General features: G+C 31.2%; 3 protein-coding genes across 4 annotated transcripts; 1 reads left to right on the top strand and 2 right to left on the bottom strand.

The window, feature by feature from the left end:
- The first annotated feature begins 7,851 nt into the window (after positions 1 to 7,851).
- LOC114399839 (dormancy-associated protein homolog 3-like) lies at positions 7,852 to 9,906 on the top strand. Of its 2 annotated transcripts, none has more exons than XM_028362058.1 (3): positions 7,852 to 8,230; positions 8,675 to 8,833; positions 9,483 to 9,906. In XM_028362058.1, the coding sequence occupies exons 1-3, from the start codon at positions 7,867 to 7,869 to the stop codon at positions 9,581 to 9,583; spliced, it is 624 nt and encodes a 207-aa protein (XP_028217859.1). In that variant the 5' UTR covers positions 7,852 to 7,866; the 3' UTR covers positions 9,584 to 9,906. The 2 variants fall into 2 exon arrangements, with proteins under 2 accessions (XP_028217859.1, XP_028217858.1); XM_028362057.1 differs by having other exon boundaries at positions 8,675 to 8,838.
- A 2,032-nt stretch (positions 9,907 to 11,938) lies between these two features.
- LOC114399838 (serine/threonine-protein phosphatase PP1-like) lies at positions 11,939 to 15,363 on the bottom strand. The gene is made up of 4 exons (XM_028362055.1): positions 14,819 to 15,363; positions 13,317 to 13,876; positions 12,475 to 12,669; positions 11,939 to 12,379 (listed from the first exon to the last, which is right to left on the bottom strand). The coding sequence occupies exons 1-4, from the start codon at positions 15,165 to 15,167 to the stop codon at positions 12,356 to 12,358; spliced, it is 1,128 nt and encodes a 375-aa protein (XP_028217856.1). The 5' UTR covers positions 15,168 to 15,363; the 3' UTR covers positions 11,939 to 12,355.
- Positions 15,364 to 16,438: 1,075 nt separating this feature from the next.
- On the bottom strand, positions 16,439 to 20,033 carry LOC114399874 (bidirectional sugar transporter SWEET16-like). The gene is made up of 6 exons (XM_028362091.1): positions 19,493 to 20,033; positions 19,303 to 19,339; positions 18,865 to 19,075; positions 18,550 to 18,711; positions 18,255 to 18,374; positions 16,439 to 16,889 (listed from the first exon to the last, which is right to left on the bottom strand). The coding sequence occupies exons 1-6, from the start codon at positions 19,539 to 19,541 to the stop codon at positions 16,545 to 16,547; spliced, it is 924 nt and encodes a 307-aa protein (XP_028217892.1). The 5' UTR covers positions 19,542 to 20,033; the 3' UTR covers positions 16,439 to 16,544.
- Between the last annotated feature and the right edge of the window lie 760 nt (positions 20,034 to 20,793).

Below are 20,793 nucleotides of genomic sequence, written 5' to 3'. Positions count from 1 at the left end.
TAAAGTGTTGAGGAATGAGATTTGTCTTTTTTTGAAACTTAAATGTACTCAAGTGTAATTAAATCAAATTTATTATTAGGGGTGTAAGTGGTTTTTGGTTAGATTGAATTTTGTGTATTTTTTTAATCTAATTTAATTAAACTTAATTGAATTGTATTGGGTTTACTTTTTTTATTTTGTCAATTTAATTCAACTTTAATTGATTATCAGGTTGAATTTTTAAAAATTATTATTACTTTAAGTCTTGAAAAAAATTAAAAAAATCTTTAAATTCAAAAATTGCAAGGCTATTTCTTTTTTTACATAATAGTAAGAATATTTTTTAAAAATAATATTTATAAAATATTGTATTATTTATATGATAAGTAGAAAAAAATCATAAATATATATTTATAATATCATTCATAAAAAAATATATTATCTTAGAATAAATAAAAAGGATAAACTTACTTTAAGATTAAAATATCTTGAGATTTGTGTAGTTTAGAGTTTTTATATTAGTAAATTATTTATATGTGGATTGAATTGGGTCGAGTTAGGTTATGATGGGATTTAAAATTTTAAATTTATCACTTAATTTAATTTTAATTAGATTTATTAAATTAAAATTAATTTTTTCTATAAATTTATTATAATTTATTTTGCACCCAAAATGATTTTTTTTTTTTTGGATTTATGACTAGTGTTATGTCCACATGCAATTTCACGTTAACAAATTCCATTATTGATAAGTAAATTTTAAGGGTCTAATTAATTTATTTTAAAATTCAAGGATCCAAATCACACATGACAAACTTTGAAGGAAAAATATGTAATTAAGCCTAAAAGTAATTTATCTTTAATAAAATTGTCATTATATTAAAATTAATTGTTTAAATTTTAAAACACTAACTATGTAAGCATCAAACTGACGGAAGTGGAAATTTAAAGGATCAAGGTACAATTTTTAAAAGAAAAAGACAAAAGTGAAAGTTACTAAAAACATAAAAGATGAAAGTATTTTAACCTAAGAAAAGATAAGAGATGATAAATAACATGAAATTGTTATTGGTCCTATCAAGATTGCTCTTGGATCCTACTACCATTCAAAAATTCTAAACATCATTATTCACAATTCACAATGGAACTGCAATTCCATTGTATTATGGGGTGCAAAAAATATTTTACAATAAAATTATAATTTCGTTGTATACTTTTTTCACACCTTTTAGAGTAATAAAATTGTAATTTTATTGTGTTAGTGTGAAGAAATATATAATAGAATCACAATTTCATTATGTAAATAAAGGTTAATTAAGTATGTAAAATGAAAGTATAATTTTGTTGTATAATGTATAATGAAATCATATTTTTTGGTTATATATTTTTTTAAGTTGATAAAAGAAAACTTGACTTTCATCATCCATATTGTCTCATCTAGGTGATATTGTAACCTCATTATATAAATGTATTTCAATTCATTGACCTACAAAATCAATACAAAAAATAGGTTATTTTAAAAAAAAACTGGTTATTGCATAATTTGCCATCCAACAGAATTATGATTGTGTTGTGTTATAAAGGGGTGTAACAAAAATTGTAACACAACGAAATCGTAACTCTTTTGTACTAAAAAAAAATAGAATTACATTTCCGTTATGTTTGCAAACATGAAAAAAAAACCTTACATATTAGAGACCCGCGAGGCAAGGAGTTAAGAGAGGAAAAAAGGAAAGGAAAGCATAAATGAAGAAAGGAAAAGTGGAAAGGGTAAAAGGAACGAAGAAAGAAAAGGAGAAAAGATTGATGGGATGGAGAAGGGTGGTGTTGAATATTACAAAAGGATATCTTGATATTTACAATGGACCGGTAAAGGCCGAAAACAATTTTGATAATAACAATTCCCTTGTATTATAATAAAAGTTTAGTGGTCAGAATTTTCTGTTTTAAATTGCCCGACTGGGAGGCCCACTAGCTATAAGTGCTGGTGTTACATCAATTGTTCAGGAACAGAATAAATAAACAAAAAAATGATAATCATATATACTTAGTAATTATAAGTTGAAAGTCATGCATCCAAGAGTAAACGGAAATTGGCAGTGGGCTCTTTCTCTACTGGTAGATGTCTGCGTCTAATGTCAATTTCTAAGAGCAATAAGGGAGAAGCGATAAAGAAGAAAACATATTTTAAAAAATGAAAACAAAGATAGAAAACGATTGAAGCAGTTGCCTCCATTTGACGTAATCTAGATCTATATATTAGTGAATTACATACAAAGCTGAACCTTCCAATGAAAATGATTTGGCTCAGATAATTATTGTGTCATTAGGTAATGAGGTGAGGCTTAAATGAATAAAATGATAAGCGTAATAGTTTATATTTCTAACCTGGCTTTGGATAATGTCGCCCCTTGATGTTTTGTCTTCAGAAATTCTAATTTTAAACTTGAGGCATTCGACTAGAGGAATAGTTAAAAATATAATAAACTATTAAGATGTTTAAATTATATTATCTTTTCTTCTTATTTTAAAAATTACATTATATTCTCTCGAGAGATTAGTATATATTACAGTTTAGTTCATTTTAATATAAAAGAATCTTTAAGAGGAAATTGTTTTTCCTTTTTTTCTGTCTTCATTTGAATAAACGTTAATCGGCTCAAAAATTACGGAGATGGAAGGAACTTGTATGTCTTACTTCTGGGTTGGAGGTGTTGTAGAGTGCTATAGTAATTTCAACGTGTTCGCAAACAAGCACTAATTTTGAATCTTATTGTGAATTTTGAGACTTAAAAAGATGTAATGAAAGATTTTGACCGAAGCTTCATTATAGTAGTATAAGTATTCAAAATATTATTTCAACTACTAAAATCTTAAATTTATAATACGATATGTAAAATTACTTGTTAGTAGCCATAGAGTTGGAGAAAATAAAAGAAAGTAAACTACTCTTAGTAAGTTAGCTAATAGTTATTCACTACTAAAAAAAACCATTTATATTAAAATAACTAAAATATAGCTTATTTTGATCTTTCAGAGGAGAATAATTTAATTTTTAAATTTAAATGCCTTCTATGAGAGAGAAAAATATAATTTTTAAAATAAAATGGAATGATCATATAATTGTAATATCTTCTAATGAGAAAGGTAACAAAAAAGAAAATCTTCTAAGAGAGAGAAGTGTCTTATACTCTAAAAGCTACAACCATTTCAAATATTTTTTCTTATAAACAAATTATTCTAAGCTGAATATCAGATTATTTGGTCTGTAACCAATGTATTAACCTGATTCTTTAATTATTTTACTACTTCATCCTTAGGGGTGTGCAATAGAAAATATTACTCTCAGGATTCTCCAAAGAGGGTCTAACAAGACAATGGACCATCATATTAGCCTTTCTACTCACAAATTTAACTTAGAAGTCTTCATGAGGTCTTAGCCGATTTCAAAGCTGATGAATAATAACCCCGAATTCAGTGATGTAGTTTCAGTGCTATACAAATTATCAACTAATCCCTTACAACGAGTTTCAAAGCAATTGGGTAATCCACTTCATGGTTTTGAGCAAAGCATGAACTTTCCCTTCTTGGACTGGAGTTTTGTTCCTAGCCATCCTGACTCAGCCCTCAGGAAACCTCCAGCTTCATCACCCCCATGTATTCCACATATTATTGAAATGAAAAAGTGTTGATTCTCTTTTCTAAAAAAAAAAAAAACCATTCAGCCTTACTCATCAAAACTTGATTTAATCTAATAAATTATCTTAGTCCTTCACTAATAATATATTGTTATCAATTTAATTGATCGTTTATTAATTTTCACAATTTAGTTATTTATCATTTTAATTTTTTTAATTAAGTCTCTTATAAAAATTTATAAAATAAAAATTTGATCACTAAAAGATACAAATATAAATTTGAAACAATAAAATGATTGTTTGGGCTTTAGCCCTCCTTATACCAAAAAGAAAAAAAAACAATAAAATGATATGTTTCAATCAGAAAATGATATCAAATATAAAAAATTTTATGATTTTTTTTTTTACAGAAAAACCTTTATGATCTTTTCTAACTTAAAATCAGCCACAACTTTTCAACAACAAAAGAATAAAAAAAAAATGAAATCAGCCGCTGCCTTGACATTTTTGAGCCTCCGGTCTCCAAAAATTAATGGAGTGAACAACTAGACTGATAAAAACAGGTGCCTTTATAACTTTATTATATTACATTCAATGTTTTATAAAAATGATACATTCAATATTTATAATATTATAGAATAATCTAATTAGAAATTACTACTTTTTTTATACTACTATTTAATTGCATATTGTCATATTTCATAAGATATTATAATATTTAGTACAATTATTGTTTTTAATATTATTTTAAAAATGAATTTAAATTATTTCTAATTATGAATAATGTAAAATGTTTACCATAATAACAAATGGAAATTAAACTCTAAAGAAAACTAATACAAATTTACTTTTTTTCTTTATAAACTCTTCATAATAGATGGTGAATCTAATTACTTAATTACAAAAATGATATAATATTTATAGTAAGGATTGAAAATAGAATTTATACAAAAATTAGTTTCATAGGATTAAATTTTGAGCATTTTTTCGATTTTTTATTTTTTTATTATGGATATTAATGCCAATTGGCTAATGATGCATCTTATTTAGTCGAGAGATAAAATATTATATCTTGCTCCAACTATACAAGTATATGCATGTGATCAAATATTAACCACTAACTATGAAAGAGTGGCCAAAGGAAATTTTCTGTGTTAAGTTATGATACTCACGTCACATGAGTTATTGGATGATATCGTTCTCGCGATAACTTGTTATAAAAAGTCTTGAATTGTAAATCTTTATTGAGTTCGAGTCTTTATAACTTTTTTTCAATTTGATATTAGTCATCACAACATCCAAAAATGAGGTATGCTTAAATTATTAATCAGTAAACACCTGCTGGATATTATAGCTTATATTAATCAATAGGTACCCCGCTTGATAATTATAGCTTATATTAATCAATAAACAGTGCAGGATATTATTGACTACCAAATTAGGAGGTTTATGGACCAGTATGTACTTGTTGAGTCGAACTCCATAGTCCATAGCATCTGCACGACCAAAATTAGGTATAAGTGTCTTATCGTGTAGTTAAGATGCGTGTTTAATTTTGGACATTCTACTTTTTTTAATCACTTAATTAATATTTATCATTTTTTATCACATTATATTATATTATTATCATACTTATATTTTTATTCTTTTTATATCTCTCTCATTAACTGTAAGATAAGGTTTTGCGTGTTCAAAAAACATTTTTTGTTTATATACATTTGAATTGATGGAAATAGTGAAAGATGGTAAAATGAATTGAAATTAGATATATTTTTTTTTTAAAGTTTGGTAAAAATTTATGGAATTTTTTTATTTTATATTTGTTTTCTCTTTCACCCTAATGCTTTTTTTAATTAGATGATACAAAAAATCAGAAAAGCAAACAAGAGAGGAAACAATGGATAAAAATTAATTAAGATAATACTCAAATATGTAGTTTTCACTTTAAAAGGAAAATAAAAAAAGAAGCTAAGACTAAAGTAAGTTTTCGTTTAATCATTGTGGGGATATGATTTTAGTGAAAATGTATTCAATGTTCATAATTTCATTTTTAAACTCCGGTTATTTATAATAAAAGATATAATAGTAATTATGTATATGTACTATTTTATATTTTTAGTCTAAACTCTGGTTTAACACATGATGAGTTTGGATCCTAGGCTAATTGGTTTTTAATTCTAAGGATGACCTTAGATTTGTTATAAGTCGAGTTCAAACACTTGATGAAATATGTAACTCTCAAAGTTCGACCTCGAATCTACTGTAACTGAAGCTCAATCTCTAGGTTGGGTACTTAATTAGAGTTCACAAGAATAACTCATAACAGGAAAAATGCATAATGTTGTTTAGATTGTCAATTACCAAACTTTATGATCAATCTCATTGGGTTTGACTCCGATCCAAACATTTTTAACACTATTTGGATCAACCATCATCAAGCTATAAGATTGACTTTAATTAGAACATTTTTAACACTAAAATATTCTTGTGTACACTTGTTAGTAAAAGAAAAATAAGAGTAACACACTTGAATTTTTAAGGACCTCAACATATTTTTTCCTTGAGATTGAATTGTCCTTTGGTGTACAATGACGATAATTATGTTTAAATGTAGATTCTAGAGGCAAATTTCCCCAGATGGGGTGCTTTTACAAAATATTTTTCCAAATGGGATCCTTTTGAAATATTTTACATGGGGGGATTGTTTTCTACGTAAATTGCATGAATTATTTAGTAAACCGCCATTGGCAATGGCGAGTTTGCTGGCCAAAGCCACGTGGCATGAAAAACGCCAATGGTGATGGCGAGTTGCCTTGCAGGTGGAAGTTGCCACCATGACTGACGAGTCTGGTGATGCTTTGGAAACCGCCAGTCAAATTGGCGGGTTGGCTGGTGCAAGCGTAAACGTAGGGCTTGCTTTGGAAATCGCCATTATCATTGGCGTTTTCCATGCCACGTTGCTTTGGCCAGCAAACTCGCCATTGCCAATGGCAGTTTGCTAAATAACCCATGCAGTTTACGTAGAAAATAACCCCTCCCATGTAAAATATTTCAAAAGGACTCCATTTGAGGAAATATTTTATAAAAGCACCTAATATGGGAAAATTTGGCGATTCTAGAACTAGTAATTTGAATTCGACCCGATTAGCTAACATGGATGAATTAGCCTCCTCAAAAAAATACTTGTAAAAAAAGTCAAGCTTGTGTAGTTTGTCAACTGGACAAACCGAGCAAGATTTCTAAAATAAAGGCCCAAAAAATTAGGCCTATTTGATTTTACTCGGTTAACCGTTTTAATTATATATTTTCTAATAAATCTATATATAATTCTTAATTTTTGCATACTGATCATGCTATTTTTTATTTATTTTTAATAAGGGTTGGTTTAATTCATTGGGCTTGCACAGGATTAGATCAGACCATCAAATTAACACTCTAAAAATATTTGTCCGACTTAATTTTACACTCTAATCCAATAAGTCCAAATCAAATATAAAGACCCAATTTCGATCAATTTTACACTCTAGAAAAATCATTATTCTTAAGAATGATTAAGATGTATTTCGTTAGTAAAATTATTCTTAAAAATATTTATGAGCAGTGTTAACAAAACACTTTATCTTATTGATTAAAATGTATTAAAAATTATAAAATTACAAGAAAAAAATCTAAATATTATGTGAAACCCATTAAATTTTAAATTTTATAATTTTTAATAAATTCCGATCAATAAAAAATGTGTTAAAAAATATGATGCTAACATTTATTAATATTCATTTAAGTTTATTGACAATCAAAGAATAATTAATATTATTGTCATCGACTTTAATTATTTATCATAATAAAATGATTTAATAAAAAGTAATATAGTATTTTGTCATAATAATTTTTTTAAAACTAAAAAAAAAATTGTTTCACACTTTCTTCGTAGGAATAATTGTGTGAAAAATATAGCTAAAACATATTATCGAAAAATATTATTTGATGAGAATTTTAATTTATAAAAAGTAAACTAAACAGGAAAAACAAAATTCCCTAATTTCAGAAAAAGCTGCGTCCTAATGTTCCTATTTGAAGGCATGATAAGAGATGAAGAGATCATAAGGTCAGCTTATGTAAATACAAGAGAAAGAAGGACTCATGTTGTCGATTTAGATAAAATCAGCCCGAGAAAGAAAATGACTTGTCACGTGACCCACAAGTAATGTCACGTGTCATCCTTCTTCTTCAGCCTTAAAATCCCCGAGTAATGTGGGCCCATACGCTAAGCAATCCTTATCTCGACGTGAACGCCGATCCATGTGGCCACGTCAAAGGCTCCAACTTTGATCACAATCGACGGTTCAGATCTCCCTTAACCCCAACAAGTTGTTCGACTTTTAACGCTCTGGCATCGTTAAATATGACCTCTGTGGGGCGTAGTTGTATCTCTTACTCCGAGATCTGGTCATCGTTGGGATCTCCATACGCCGGATCTGCTAAAATACGCTTGATCCATATGGGCCTCCTCGACCACTTGTGGGACGACACCGTCGCCGGCCCAAGGCCGGAAAACGGTCTCGGCAAGCTCCGAAAACACCACACCTTCACTTTCCGACCTAGCTCCGGCAAGGGTACGCCCTGCCTCGTTAATCATACTCATATAATTCACCAACGATTTTCGTTAACTACAAGTCCACAACTACAATCGTTAACTCAACTCTTATCATAATTATCATTCTTTTATAATCTAACCACTCGTACCTTCGAATCGGAGACCGATTTGTGTGTTTTAGGTTGCATGCTGTCAGATCTACACCCTAAACATGCTTTTCAAGCTCGAATCCTCCAAGTTCCGAATCTTCTAAATCATTTCCACATGATCTATATGCAATAATAGTAAAAGATGATATAGTTTGGGAGATGAAATAACCTGAACATAACAACTTTAATTTGGAGATACCTGGTTGCATCTGAAACGCTCATAGATATTTTTCGCCGCTTTTTTTTTTTCGTTAAAGAAAAAAGCATGAAAATATGCTGCTAACGATTAGGCATATTTATTGATTAATGATCAGAAACGGAGGGCGGGAGCGTGAGATCGTACGGAGACGAATCGTCGGAGGAAGCGACGAGAGTGACGCGTAGTATCATGATCGTGAAACCGCCCGGGTACCAGAGTGGATCGCCTCCGGTTTCTCCCGCCGGTTCTACTACTCCGATTTCTCCGTTTTCCGGTAAGGTCGTTATTTCTTTTCTACTACTCTGTTTACTGTCACGGTAAAAAAATATATATGCTTGCGCGGTCCAGTAAAAGTAAACAACGCCCCCACAATTTCGGGTAGCGGATATTTTGTCCTTTGCCAGGCATGATAAAGCAGTGTTTGGTGGGAGTAGTTATGAATGAACAATGATATTTGGTTGTTAAATTGACTTGCCCACATAAGTAGCACCTTCATTGGTCACACAGTATATATGACCACATTTGTTTGTTTTGGGTTCAGCACTTCAGCTCAACCCAAGTGTCCATTTCTCACAACTAGGTTAGCCAACTTGGTTACATTATATGATTATATAATATAATATATAGCAGCCGGATAATTAATTATGGGAAATGCTAATCAGTACGAAGAGTAAATTCAGCCTTTTATGCAGTTACTTTACTAAATTATGCTTTTTTATCTCATCCCTGATTTCTGTTTTTACCTTTTTTACACGTGTCAAGTTGATTCTTATTGTTTCGTCTCGTACCAAATAGTAATCCTCGTTAATTATTGTGTGTGAAATTCGTAGGAAGGATGATGGCTTTTGTTAATCAATAAGCAACGACTAACAGTAATAGCTAGGCATAAATTGTACTGATTTTATTTGATGTGTGTTTTTTAGGAGGAAAAGATTCGTTTCGGTTTCGAAGAAGGTCGGCATCAGATGCGTACGAGAAGAGAGGGCAGAACAGATCAGGCCCTTCTTCTCCTTTCGATGTGTGAGAAATGAGAGTCGCATTTTCTCGTACCCGAAAGCTGAGGATGTAGTCTTTTGGCCTATGCTGTATTCATTTTTGTTTAGATCTCCGTTTGCATGTATGAATGTATGTAAGGAATGAGTTGAGGTTAAGGTTGTGCCACAGTTCTGCCAGTTCACGCGAGGTAGCTTTTTGGTTTAGCTTCTTTAAGTCTTTACTTAGGTGAGCTGCGTAGTGGCTGGCAAATTGTAAGTAAGAAAGTGTAAGGGTAGAGTAGCGGTGTATCTTATTATTATGTAATGTATATTTATAATTAATAAGCCATTCTGCGTTTGTTGGTAGTGTTCATTTCTCCTCATAAATTAAGTTTTAGCTTGTTCAATAACAACTTTTTAATTTTTCTTACTTTTGAGTTTCTTGTTCTGTTCTCTCCGCGGGTATGTATCAAGTGACGAGAGAGTGTTTATGAAACTAATTTTTGTCTTCAAGAATGCTTTCATGGGAAAAGACACTTGACAATGAGACAGCCGGCCTGCCCAAAATTATTGAATACGCTTGTCGGAAGATACGTGTATTGTTGTTCGAATTAATCAATGAACAAAATAGACCGGAGAAGTTAAATTAAAAATCTATTGGTCTTCTTCAATAAGGGTAAATTTATAATGATATACTTCATCTTGTTTTCATGAATGCCACGGGGATTGTGAAAAAAATCCCCTTAATAAAGTTGGCATTTTTTTGGGTGTGTTGTGTGCAGATTCTGTAGAATGTGAAACAGTAACAATGAATATTCTTTTATACAGTATTAAAGTGAAATAGTGGGTTGTGTTGGTGGTAATACTGAGTGAAGGGGAATTGTACTGCAACCTAAGAAGAAACATACTATGCTGTTATACCAAGTCTACGTTCAGTTGCTGATTCGTGGAAGGCTTCACAGTTCACAGTTAAGACAGAAATATGATTGATAGCTTGATGACATTTGATGATTTCCAGCACGGGGTGAGGGAAATGCCATTCGTTGGAAAAGTTTCTTGAGCCATTGGACGGATGGTGCCAACAACAGGATCGGTGTTTTTGAGGTTGCAGTACAATTCTTTTCTCTTATTACGAATGAGTGGCTGTGCATTTTTGTATGCCCTGTCGGTCAATGTCAGCCAAGTAAAAACGTTATTAAAAACATTTAGATATGTGGATTGAGTTGTTCTACATGTTTTCCTTTTCCACCTTATTTCCTTTTACTTAGCAATTTTTGTTGGACTAGTTGTACGTATGAATGTTGATGGAATTAATATTTCAACCTTTGACATTCTACGTATTCCATATTCAATTACATCTTACTATCTTAGGGAGGATAGTGGAATGAAATTGCATATACTTCCTTTTTTTTTTTACCATCCCTTAATTGATAAATTGTTGATATCCCGTAATTTTTTGGAATGGCACTTATATTCCATTGCTAGTAATCCATAACAAACTCCAGAAGCTAGCCGCTATAAGGTGAAATGCAAGGAAACTGAAAGATAGGATGGGGGAGGCTCATGAAACTAGAACTCAAGAACAGGAAAACAAATGCAGGGTGAGTGTTCCCTTGTATGTTGAGCAGTGAGCATAATTAGTAATTTATCGGGGAATCCTGCACAAATCTGATTTTAACTTGTGCATAAGTTATAAGCTAAAATTAGCTTATGAGAGAAACTTATTTCTTTTCTTTCTTTTTTACTGTCTTATGTTCTTTTCTTTATAAATATTTATGGAGAAATTTATGCACACAAGATCAAGGCAAATCTTACATTTCTTATATATGTTGATGCTGTATTATTTTTTACTTTTTAAATTTTTCCATTCTTTCTTTGCTACAGAAGGTAATTCTTTACCTCCTTATGAAGCTCCTGAGTATCCCAAGTTTTTAAGCATTGAAGTAAGCCGTAGCACTCAATCAACACGCGAATCTACAACTACAAACTCCCCAAGGACCGTGGTTATAAAGTAAAGGACCTAAAGGTGTTCTTATCGTGTTTCACCCGCTTTTATTCTTGACTAGGCTTCTTTTCATCGTTTACTTGACCTCGAAAGAGTATTGTAATTACATGTACATCTTAATCAGCAAATTTTGTGAGAGACCAGACACGGTACGATGAACAAGAAAAAGGAGTTAAGACATGAGAGACTAGATAATGAGAATTTGAGATCCAGTTGTAGAACAGAAGCACCGCCAGAGCAGAACCGTTCAAGAAAAGTGAATAAGTTTCACATAATTCAGCTATCGCCATAGGTTGCATAGAAAATTAACATTTATTTTTCGTTTTTTAATGAGAAAACCAACAAACAGTGATGTTTCTAATTCTAAGATTCAGAACATGGTATCATTGTCATAAGAGAATTCCAACGTGGCAAAGACAAGTAGTCATATAATTGATTACGTTATAAGTGGCATAGCAACAAGTTAAGGTACACGAACCGGTCTCTACCAAAAACAACATACCTGAGAGCACTCATCATTCAGATAAATGGCATAGAAATTTACGCATTTGGTAACATGAAATCTCTTTGCACTCACAAATTACATGTTAATTTGCCAAACACAAGCAACCAACTGGTGTATAAAGCAATAATCTCTGCTCCTGCACAGAAGAATGCCTGGGTAGTTCAGTTTACAATATAGTATCATTGGCAATCTGCAATCGTAAAGTGGAAGGAAGGCTCTCCCATGCCAAACTCCTACTTGACAATTTCAACTCCGTACAAGTTGAGTTAGCTGGATTGGATTCCTATTTGAACCGAAAATCTTTGCCAATTACTATATCTTTCCGAGTTTGGGTGGCTGCGGAAAAAGTTGCATAAGATACTGATATGCACAAACGTTTGAAAATTATACAATACTCTAAAAAAATACAACAGCTGATTGTTGATATTTACCTTCTTAAAATTCATTTTTGATGAACCACTTCCTGATGCTCTATCAGCGGGTTTCAGTATCTCAAAGGAACATACAAGAGAATCATCAACGCTTAACAACGCACCAGCATTGTCAAATTCCCCACCATAATTTGGAGCAGAAAATATCGTGACTAATCTTCTTTTAGCAAAAAACTCATATCCATCCTCCACAACCTATTAAAAAAAAAATAGGAAAGTAAAATGAGGCCTTGATCAGAGGAAGTTGGAAGAAGTAACACATAAAAGACAAAGGTTAAAGTAAGAAAGCAAGGAAGATGGATGCCTGTGAAGAGTTGAACAGAGCCTGATCTAGACACAATATGCATGTCAGATAAGGTAAGCGTACATAGGCTTTAGTCATTTAAAGAATAAAAAAGTACTACATCGGAAATGATGCTAAATGTCCTAATTGCAATCCCATGTCTTTGCCGTGAATATCATGAGAATAGTTAATAATAATATAAAAAATCCATTAATCCTAAATGAACAGGTTGATTTCAAGATGTCTATTGATAATTGAGACGAGTATAACCTTTAAAACTTATTCTATGAACTTTTCCAGATAAAAGATTGCTAGTTGGGTTTACGAGATTATGAGACACCATATTTTCTTCTCCCCTTTCTGGACTCAGTCAATTGATAAAGTTGTTTATTTCTGAAGAAGTTAACAAATTCCAGAAGGTAAGAACCCACAAGTGGATTGGGTCTTCCAAAGTTTCATCAATCAATTAGAATCGCTCCTATAAGAATAGCACAAATATGGATCCCGAACTTCTATTCTATAACCTGTTGACTCTCCAAAAATGAAATGAGAGGTTTACCTGATGCCCTCTGCAAACAAGATCAACGTCATTTTTATCCAAAAACTCTGCAACTACATCAGCTCCAAAAGTACATGAAACTCCTCGGTCACTCTCTGCCCAGCCCTCAATGCTAGCATCAGGATCAGACCAAAGCAGATCACATAGGAGGCCACTATCTGGAATTTCAGTAGGCCTTTGAATCTCTCTTATCTGATCTAAATTTTCTAATTCTGGAGAGAGTCCCCCATGCATACAAAGTATTTTCTCATCAATGAGTGCAGCCACTGGCAAACAGTTAAAGCAGTCCGTAAATATCTTCCATAGCCTAACATTGAACCTCCTTTTACATTCATCATAAAAACCATATATACGGTTTATCTTTGCTTCTTCATGGTTTCCCCTCAAGAGATAAATTTTGTCTGGATATCTTATTTTGTAGGCCAAAAGCAAACATATAGTCTCCAAACTTTGCTTCCCTCTATCCACATAATCCCCCAGAAACAAGTAGTTTGCCGCAGGAGGGTAGCCACCATATTCAAAAAGCCTCAGCAAGTCCTGGTACTGACCATGTATATCACCTGCAAGAGAACTGCAACATCAGGAACAAGGGATTGAAGATGGGGCAATTGCATACTGATATGCGGATTTGACTCCTCTAGAGCGAGAAGGTGAAAGTGCCCTCACAATAGTTGATTAGAAAATCAACAGGTTGAGAATTGTGATAAAAACAAAATACATATATAACAAACAAAATTTAAAGTTAATTACAATCCAAACTATTGATTTTTTAACTAATGATCATTATTGCACTTTATCTCCTAAACTGCACTCTCCTGAGCCAAATCCCTTATCTACACTAGAACGCAAAATATATCACACGGTTTTTATAGATAGACCGTAAAACCTGTACAAGATTAATTTTCACCAAAATATCAGAGACAGAAAGGAAGAATGCATTCTGAAGAAAAACATCAAATTTTTTAAAAAAGGCACATGAAATCAAATTACAGTTTCAGCAAACAATTGTGAACAAATATCTCTTTCCTCCCGTCTGTTTCCATTTAATAATTCATTAAATAAACAGGGCACATATCATGGTATCATTGTCTTCCTTGATTGACCAATGTTCTAAATTCCAAAAGCCAAAGTTCCATTTTTTTTTTTCTTTCTCCAGAGCTTGTAAGCAATTTTCCTTCACCTTCTAAACAAAAACAAACAGACATCTCCCGCTGATTTTAATACATATAATTAAAATAATATCATCCTTTTCAAGCAAGGCAAATCATCCTTTTGTCACGTTCAAGAGAAAGATTTGACTCCCGCGAAGATACTTATGGTATCTAAAAAAAAAAGAAAAAACTTGCTCACCAAATGAACATCTAAATCGCGGTGGTCACATATATGGCAACAATCACGTAAACAAAAGAAGCAAGCTAATAAAAAAGAGAGAGGAGATAAAGGGTAAATGAGATATGTATATGGAAAATAGTGTGATTATAAAGGGGAAAGAGGTGGCTAACCGCAGATGCGGATGGGAGCACGGAGGTCGAGAAGAATTGGCTGAGAGAGGAAGATTTGTCTGGCGTTGACGCAGAGTTGACGGATCTCCGACTCAGAGAGTTGCACCTGTTTCCCTCCTTTCCCTTCCAGAAGCCTTCTTATCACATCATCCAACACCCCCTTGTCCATCATCCCCTCCATTGTCATCATCATCATCTTCCCTCTCCTCTTCTTCTTATAAAAAAAAAAAACAACCCTTTTGGATGCTCGAGCCAGAGAAAGAAGATAAATAAAGGAAAAATAAATAAATAAATTAGTTGCGGGATGGGGAAATTTGGATAGATGGACAAGATGGCCCAACCGTAACATACACACAAACAGCTTTTGAGCTTTTATACTATGATGATGATCTTGTTCTAAAAATCAACGATCCGTGATCGATTGATCCATTTATCATGATCATGGGATTGATTAATAGTAATGTTTTGGTATTATTATTTTTGGATTTTTTCAACTCCCAAGTTGAGGGTGAAGTGGGTGGGTTCAACTCTGATTTTTCTTTATTGTAGTATAACTTTTATCCTTTTTTTCCACTCTTTATTCGGTTGAAACCTTCAACGCAGGGACCAAATGGCGCGTAAGAATATCATATCAGCCGCTTCTCACCTCATCATTTGCCACGTGGATGCCAATCGTTGGCTGTCTCTATGTTGGTCAAATATCGGAATCGCCAGGGATGTTCCAACCCTATTTCTTTATATAATACTAATGCTTTTATTAGCAGAGGTTTCTTCTTAAAAATCAAACTTGATTGTTTCATTTCATACGCATATATTCGTGACAACATAGCTATTAATCATTCTCATGAGCTCCGGCTGCTTTTGGATTACGGTGACAATTGACAATGATATATATATATATATATATATATATATTCTACAGTTATCTTGTTAGATTTGTTCATTTGCAAAATAGTATTATTCAAATGTTTTAGTTAATTGCTCATTATCTATGATGCATAGTTACGATACCTATTTAATACGATTATATTAGAAATATGTAAGATACAATATGTATGAGATACATGTTTAAAAATATATAAAAATTCATAAAACATGATAAATATATAATTGTAATTTTACAAATTTAAATTAAAACATACTTCTTAAAAATTACTAAAAATAAAATTATAAATCATTATCATTGTAACTTATTTTTTATTATTCACATATAGTAACGATACTATCAATGAAAATCATTTATAAACAGAACAATTTTCATTTTTAGTACGGATACGTTCTTAGTTCCTTATCAATCAGGTTGGGGACAAGAAAGAAGCCTAACAATTACAGGATGATACTACTCGTGCATGTTTCTAGATAAAAAGAAACGGAAAATACCTACCCATTTACAATTGCAATATGAACAAATCATGTTGTTGATAACTAATTCTCACATAATATTTTTCATGGTTTTATTTTTTAACACACATAAAAAAAACTAATAAATAGATAAAAGAGTGTGACAATTTTACAAAATTAACTTTATTACCATTAATTTATTTGTAATTTTTTTTACTATCATTAATATTTTAAGAAATATAACTGAAAAAAAATCAATATTACTATGAAAAACTAAAGTGATAATTATTCTTATACTTGTTCTTTGACAACTATTATAGGGTAAATAAATAACAAGAACAAGATTAACAAGTCACGTGAAGTGCAAGTGTTAATATGTGAAGGTTTAAACTTGAGCTTCCTCTGCGTCCACGGCAACATCCTCCTGCTGAGGCTTAGTACTCCAAAAAGTGGAGGGTAAATTGTTTACCCCAAAAGAGAGTGTCTTCTTGAGGATGTGTTCGTGATTCAGAACTGGCTTTGGAAGGCTTTTAACCTTTTTGAGGGCCTTCTCGACCACTACCACTTTCACAGTCTCATCCTTGAGCTGGGCCTCTTCGTAGTTGGATGCTCCTTTTCCCAGGCTTAGGCCCACCCTTGGTCCCTTTGTAGCTTCTGGTTGCTTCTTTTTGTAAACTACATAAACTGTGAGCTGGGTTGAGCCCAATATCAGCCCAATCAAATTTGGTATCTGCAATTACATATATAGTCCACAAGATTCAACTTAGAAAAATCAAATGTCTATCAATTTGTTTTCTGGATAAAGGTCTCTTTTTCAATTACTCTAATTTATAAACATTCAACACAAAACAGAATCGTTTGTCTCTTTAGAATTAATGATTTATATCGTGCATAAATTTGACATAAATATACAAAGTTTACATGATTCCATGAATAAACTTAACAAGGTAAAAAAGCGTAATCATATATATTTTTGTGTACTTTATAAATACTTTTTTTTATTATAAAAAACGGAATACTTTTTATTTTATTTGAAATTAGTTTGTCTTTATTATGAATAGTGAACATGCCTTTTGCTAAGAACCAGGGAAGTGACTTATCGGTGATAGCGTGTAGAATATTAGTATTGACTTATCGGTGATAGCGTGTAGAATATTAGTATTAAATTTCGATTACACTTGCTTTTACATGAATAAGTTACATCACATGTTGCGTTCTCATATATGGCACAATTCTATCTTGTTCCTTTGTCAAACTTTATATCACTTTCCTACTCCGTGAGTTTTTAATAGCAAGATAGAATTGCGCTTTATATGAGAATATAATATATATAATAACATATCTAATTATCTTAAAAAACATACCCAATCGAATTTCAACGAGTAAGACACAACTTGAGATGACACGTACCATTTCACAAAATATGTGGTATTTACACCTTAAAGACACATTAATTAAAAACTATTGAATTTTGATAAATAATTTATAAATGTGTTTGCTTTTTTTAGTAATTTTTTTTCTTTCTATTTAATTTCTAATAAAATAATAATTTTATTTTTAATTTTTATCACTTTTTTAATCCATGATAAATTAAGAATTTTATCTATACTTTTCCATAAAAAAATCATTTATTATTACTTTTTTAAAAGGATTAATAAGACATGAAAAAAAATTATTAAGATACAAACACAAAATTCATAATTTATAGGGACAAAAAAAACATCAATAAGCAAAAATATTTTTTTGATTAATTTTTTGTTTCATCATGTAGCAAAATAAAAAAAAAATTATTAGGCAACAAACATAAAATTCAAATATTTATTAAAAATCACATACATATTTTAACGTAAAATCAATATATCAAAAAGCCCTTAACCAAGTCTAGGTGTAACTAGTATTTCTTTTCATAGTGACCATTAAGTATGCTTCATTTTGATAAAAAAAAAAAAGTTACTGGGGTTAAAGTGGCTTTTAGGCAGAGTTTGGAGAGAAGCAGACTTAACACATTTTGATCATAATCAAAATGAAGCAATGAATTAGAGTTAGCTTTTCTAATACTGAATCATTAAGGGGTAAAGGAAATGAATTAGCATACTCCAATGAAGAAATCTTTGACGAGGAAAGAATACAACGCCCAAACGCCAGCATTCAGAAACATGAAAAACGATAACAGGAATGGCATGTACTCCACGCTTTTTGTCTGTATCACCATTTTCTGTCACACACCATAGTTGAAAAAAACAGTAATTAAGATAGTGCGTAGTTTGTCCAAACAAATATATAGGTGCAATGATATATTTCACAAAATAAAACTAACGTTTTTGCTGGTATAACCGATAGTGCGTAGTTTATATGAAATATTAATGAATGAAAAACTGACACGTACTTACCATGGATAATAGAGGTGAAGCATACATGATTATAGTTAAACCGGAGCAAAACATTCCCAGAACACTAAGCTGGATCGTTCCATGAAGAGCGAAAAGAGTTACTGAAATGACTGTCCCTAGAAAACCGACGTCCAAAATAGCCACCCAAAGTGCCGTCTTAACCTATATAAATGTACACACAACGACACCAATCAGGTACTAATTAAGTAAGAATTGAAATAACTATATATAAATAATTAATTAGCACGATCTTTATCTACCAGATCACAATGTTAAAAAAAACTAAATTCTTCTCCTAATAATTTAATTAATGACCTTCTGATCTTGAGGTGAATATACGAGGAACAAAATTATGTAGGTGCAATGAAAGACAGCACCAGCACCATTTACTATAGCGATTTGGAAACCACCAGGCTTAAGAACTCCATAAGAAGTCCACAAACTTGTGCACAAGAACGTCGTTATATATGGAGCTCCCTTGTAATTCTCTGTTGATTTCTTCTTTACCACTCTACAAAAAGTCTTGCTTTTCATTTTAAAAAAAAAAGAAGTGAAATCAATAAAAAGAAAGTTAATGTGAATCCCATTAATAATAATTGCATTCAAAACATCTAATGAGGTAGTAAAACTTTTTTTCCCCGACATAATGAGGGTAGTGCAACGTTAACAATATTATGCTTTGAAATATTGGGTGTATACATTAATATCAATATAAAATCATTTTATAAGATGGCACATATATAGTACACATACATGGGTGAGGCAAACACCAAAAGGGATAATACAGTGCCTGCAAACAGATCAAAAGTAAAAAATAAAAATAAAAAATTAAAAAGAAAACATCATTAATTGAAAAATCTTATGAAACCGAAGCTTAAGATAAATGCCAAAAAAAAAATGAATAGTTAATATGGAAAATAAAAGGCGTATATATCGGACTTGCCAATAATGCCAACAGCAAAAGTCAAGCTGGCCATGGAAGAATTAGACATTGGTACGGTGAAGAATGGATATCAGATATGAAGCTCGGATGAACGTAGACTCAATTAATCTTGTTAATTTGATGACATATGCTGTAAAATCCTTGCAGATTCAAACACATTTATATATCCATCGGAGGCAAATTTTTTGTATTTTTTAAAATAAGTGCATAATCACCAATATCTATTTGGACAAGGACATCCATCTTTGATCAATCTGATTCTCTGGTTAACATATATGAATATGATTATTAGATATCAATCTGTCTCCCTCTTATAATGCAGGTAGTATGAAACTAGAGAGGTGATAAAAAATTGAAATTGATATTGGTGCATGCTAGCTGGTCACAAAGGACCTATTTCATTCGCTTCCTGGAGTTTTCATTTCCAACAATAGAACAAATTAAATTATTTTCTGATACAATTGTTTGAGTAGCAGAGAAGGGACAGTTCATTTAGATAGTGTTGTGAAGAATTTTAGTTGATGTTTTTCTCCCGCACCTCAATAAAATATTCCGTCGTTTTCAAAATAATTCTCATTTAAATTTGTACACAAGTATTAAAAAATTATTAAGTATTCTTAATTAAAAAAAAGCATAAGTTCATTTGATTGATTATATTATCTTTTTAATATATTAATAATTCTACTAAACAGACGACAAGAATAATTACTTTTATTTTAATATAAGAAATAAATAACTAAGGGGTCTAACATATAAAATCCTTTTAAGTGACAAAATTTTATAATAAGATTAAATCATTTTAAAAAAATTATGTAATTAAAATAATTATAATTAGTTTATATTTTAATTTAAAATTATTATGAAAAAATATACATTTGTACTACTTTAAATATTTAATTTGCATAATTATAACTTAAAGAATTATTAAAATTGTAATGCTTGCTGATCAAAAGCAATTCAGCCCATAAAGAAGGACAGCAAAGGGAAAAGTGAGCAAAAATCTAACCATGTGTCCGTGTTAAAAAATTGAAAAGTAAAGTGTGCTTAATTTTATATAATAGCGATTAATAGGTCCAAAAGGCAGGACAACTTGTGATACTATTGTTGGTTTATTTATTTAATTGAGAAAACTCTATATGATCAGTATTGTGCATGATGCTAAGCTGCTAAATGGTAATTCACATGCGCGGATGCGGATGTTTTTGACAGCATCACATACGCGTTGTGATTAAAATATGAAAATTGCATAGTTCCTACATGGGCCGAATCATTACGCGAAATGGATATATATTGAATTGGGC

Source organism: Glycine soja, chromosome 19 (assembly GCF_004193775.1).
Source record: "Glycine soja cultivar W05 chromosome 19, ASM419377v2, whole genome shotgun sequence".
Classification (NCBI taxonomy): domain Eukaryota; kingdom Viridiplantae; phylum Streptophyta; class Magnoliopsida; order Fabales; family Fabaceae; genus Glycine; species Glycine soja.
This window is presented reverse-complemented; position numbering and strand designations above follow the sequence as displayed.

Coding starts and splice junctions, on each gene's coding strand:
- LOC114399874 (XM_028362091.1), bottom strand. CDS start 19,541: ATGTCTAATTCTTCCATGGCCAGCTTGACTTTTGCTGTTGGCATTATT. Junction 19,076..19,302: donor TTGGTGTTTGCCTCACCCAT/GTATGTGTACTA, acceptor TAAAATGAAAAG/CAAGACTTTTTGTAGAGTGG. Junction 18,375..18,549: donor CTTCACCTCTATTATCCATG/GTAAGTACGTGT, acceptor GGTGTGTGACAG/AAAATGGTGATACAGACAAA.
- LOC114399839 (XM_028362057.1), top strand. CDS start 7,867: ATGTGGGCCCATACGCTAAGCAATCCTTATCTCGACGTGAACGCCGAT. Junction 8,231..8,674: donor CCGACCTAGCTCCGGCAAGG/GTACGCCCTGCC, acceptor ATTAATGATCAG/AAACGGAGGGCGGGAGCGTG. Junction 8,839..9,482: donor TTTCTCCGTTTTCCGGTAAG/GTCGTTATTTCT, acceptor TGTGTTTTTTAG/GAGGAAAAGATTCGTTTCGG.
- LOC114399838 (XM_028362055.1), bottom strand. CDS start 15,167: ATGTTACGGTTGGGCCATCTTGTCCATCTATCCAAATTTCCCCATCCC. Junction 13,877..14,818: donor TGCTCCCATCCGCATCTGCG/GTTAGCCACCTC, acceptor GTTCTCTTGCAG/GTGATATACATGGTCAGTAC. Junction 12,380..12,474: donor CAAAAATGAATTTTAAGAAG/GTAAATATCAAC, acceptor CTTTTTCCGCAG/CCACCCAAACTCGGAAAGAT.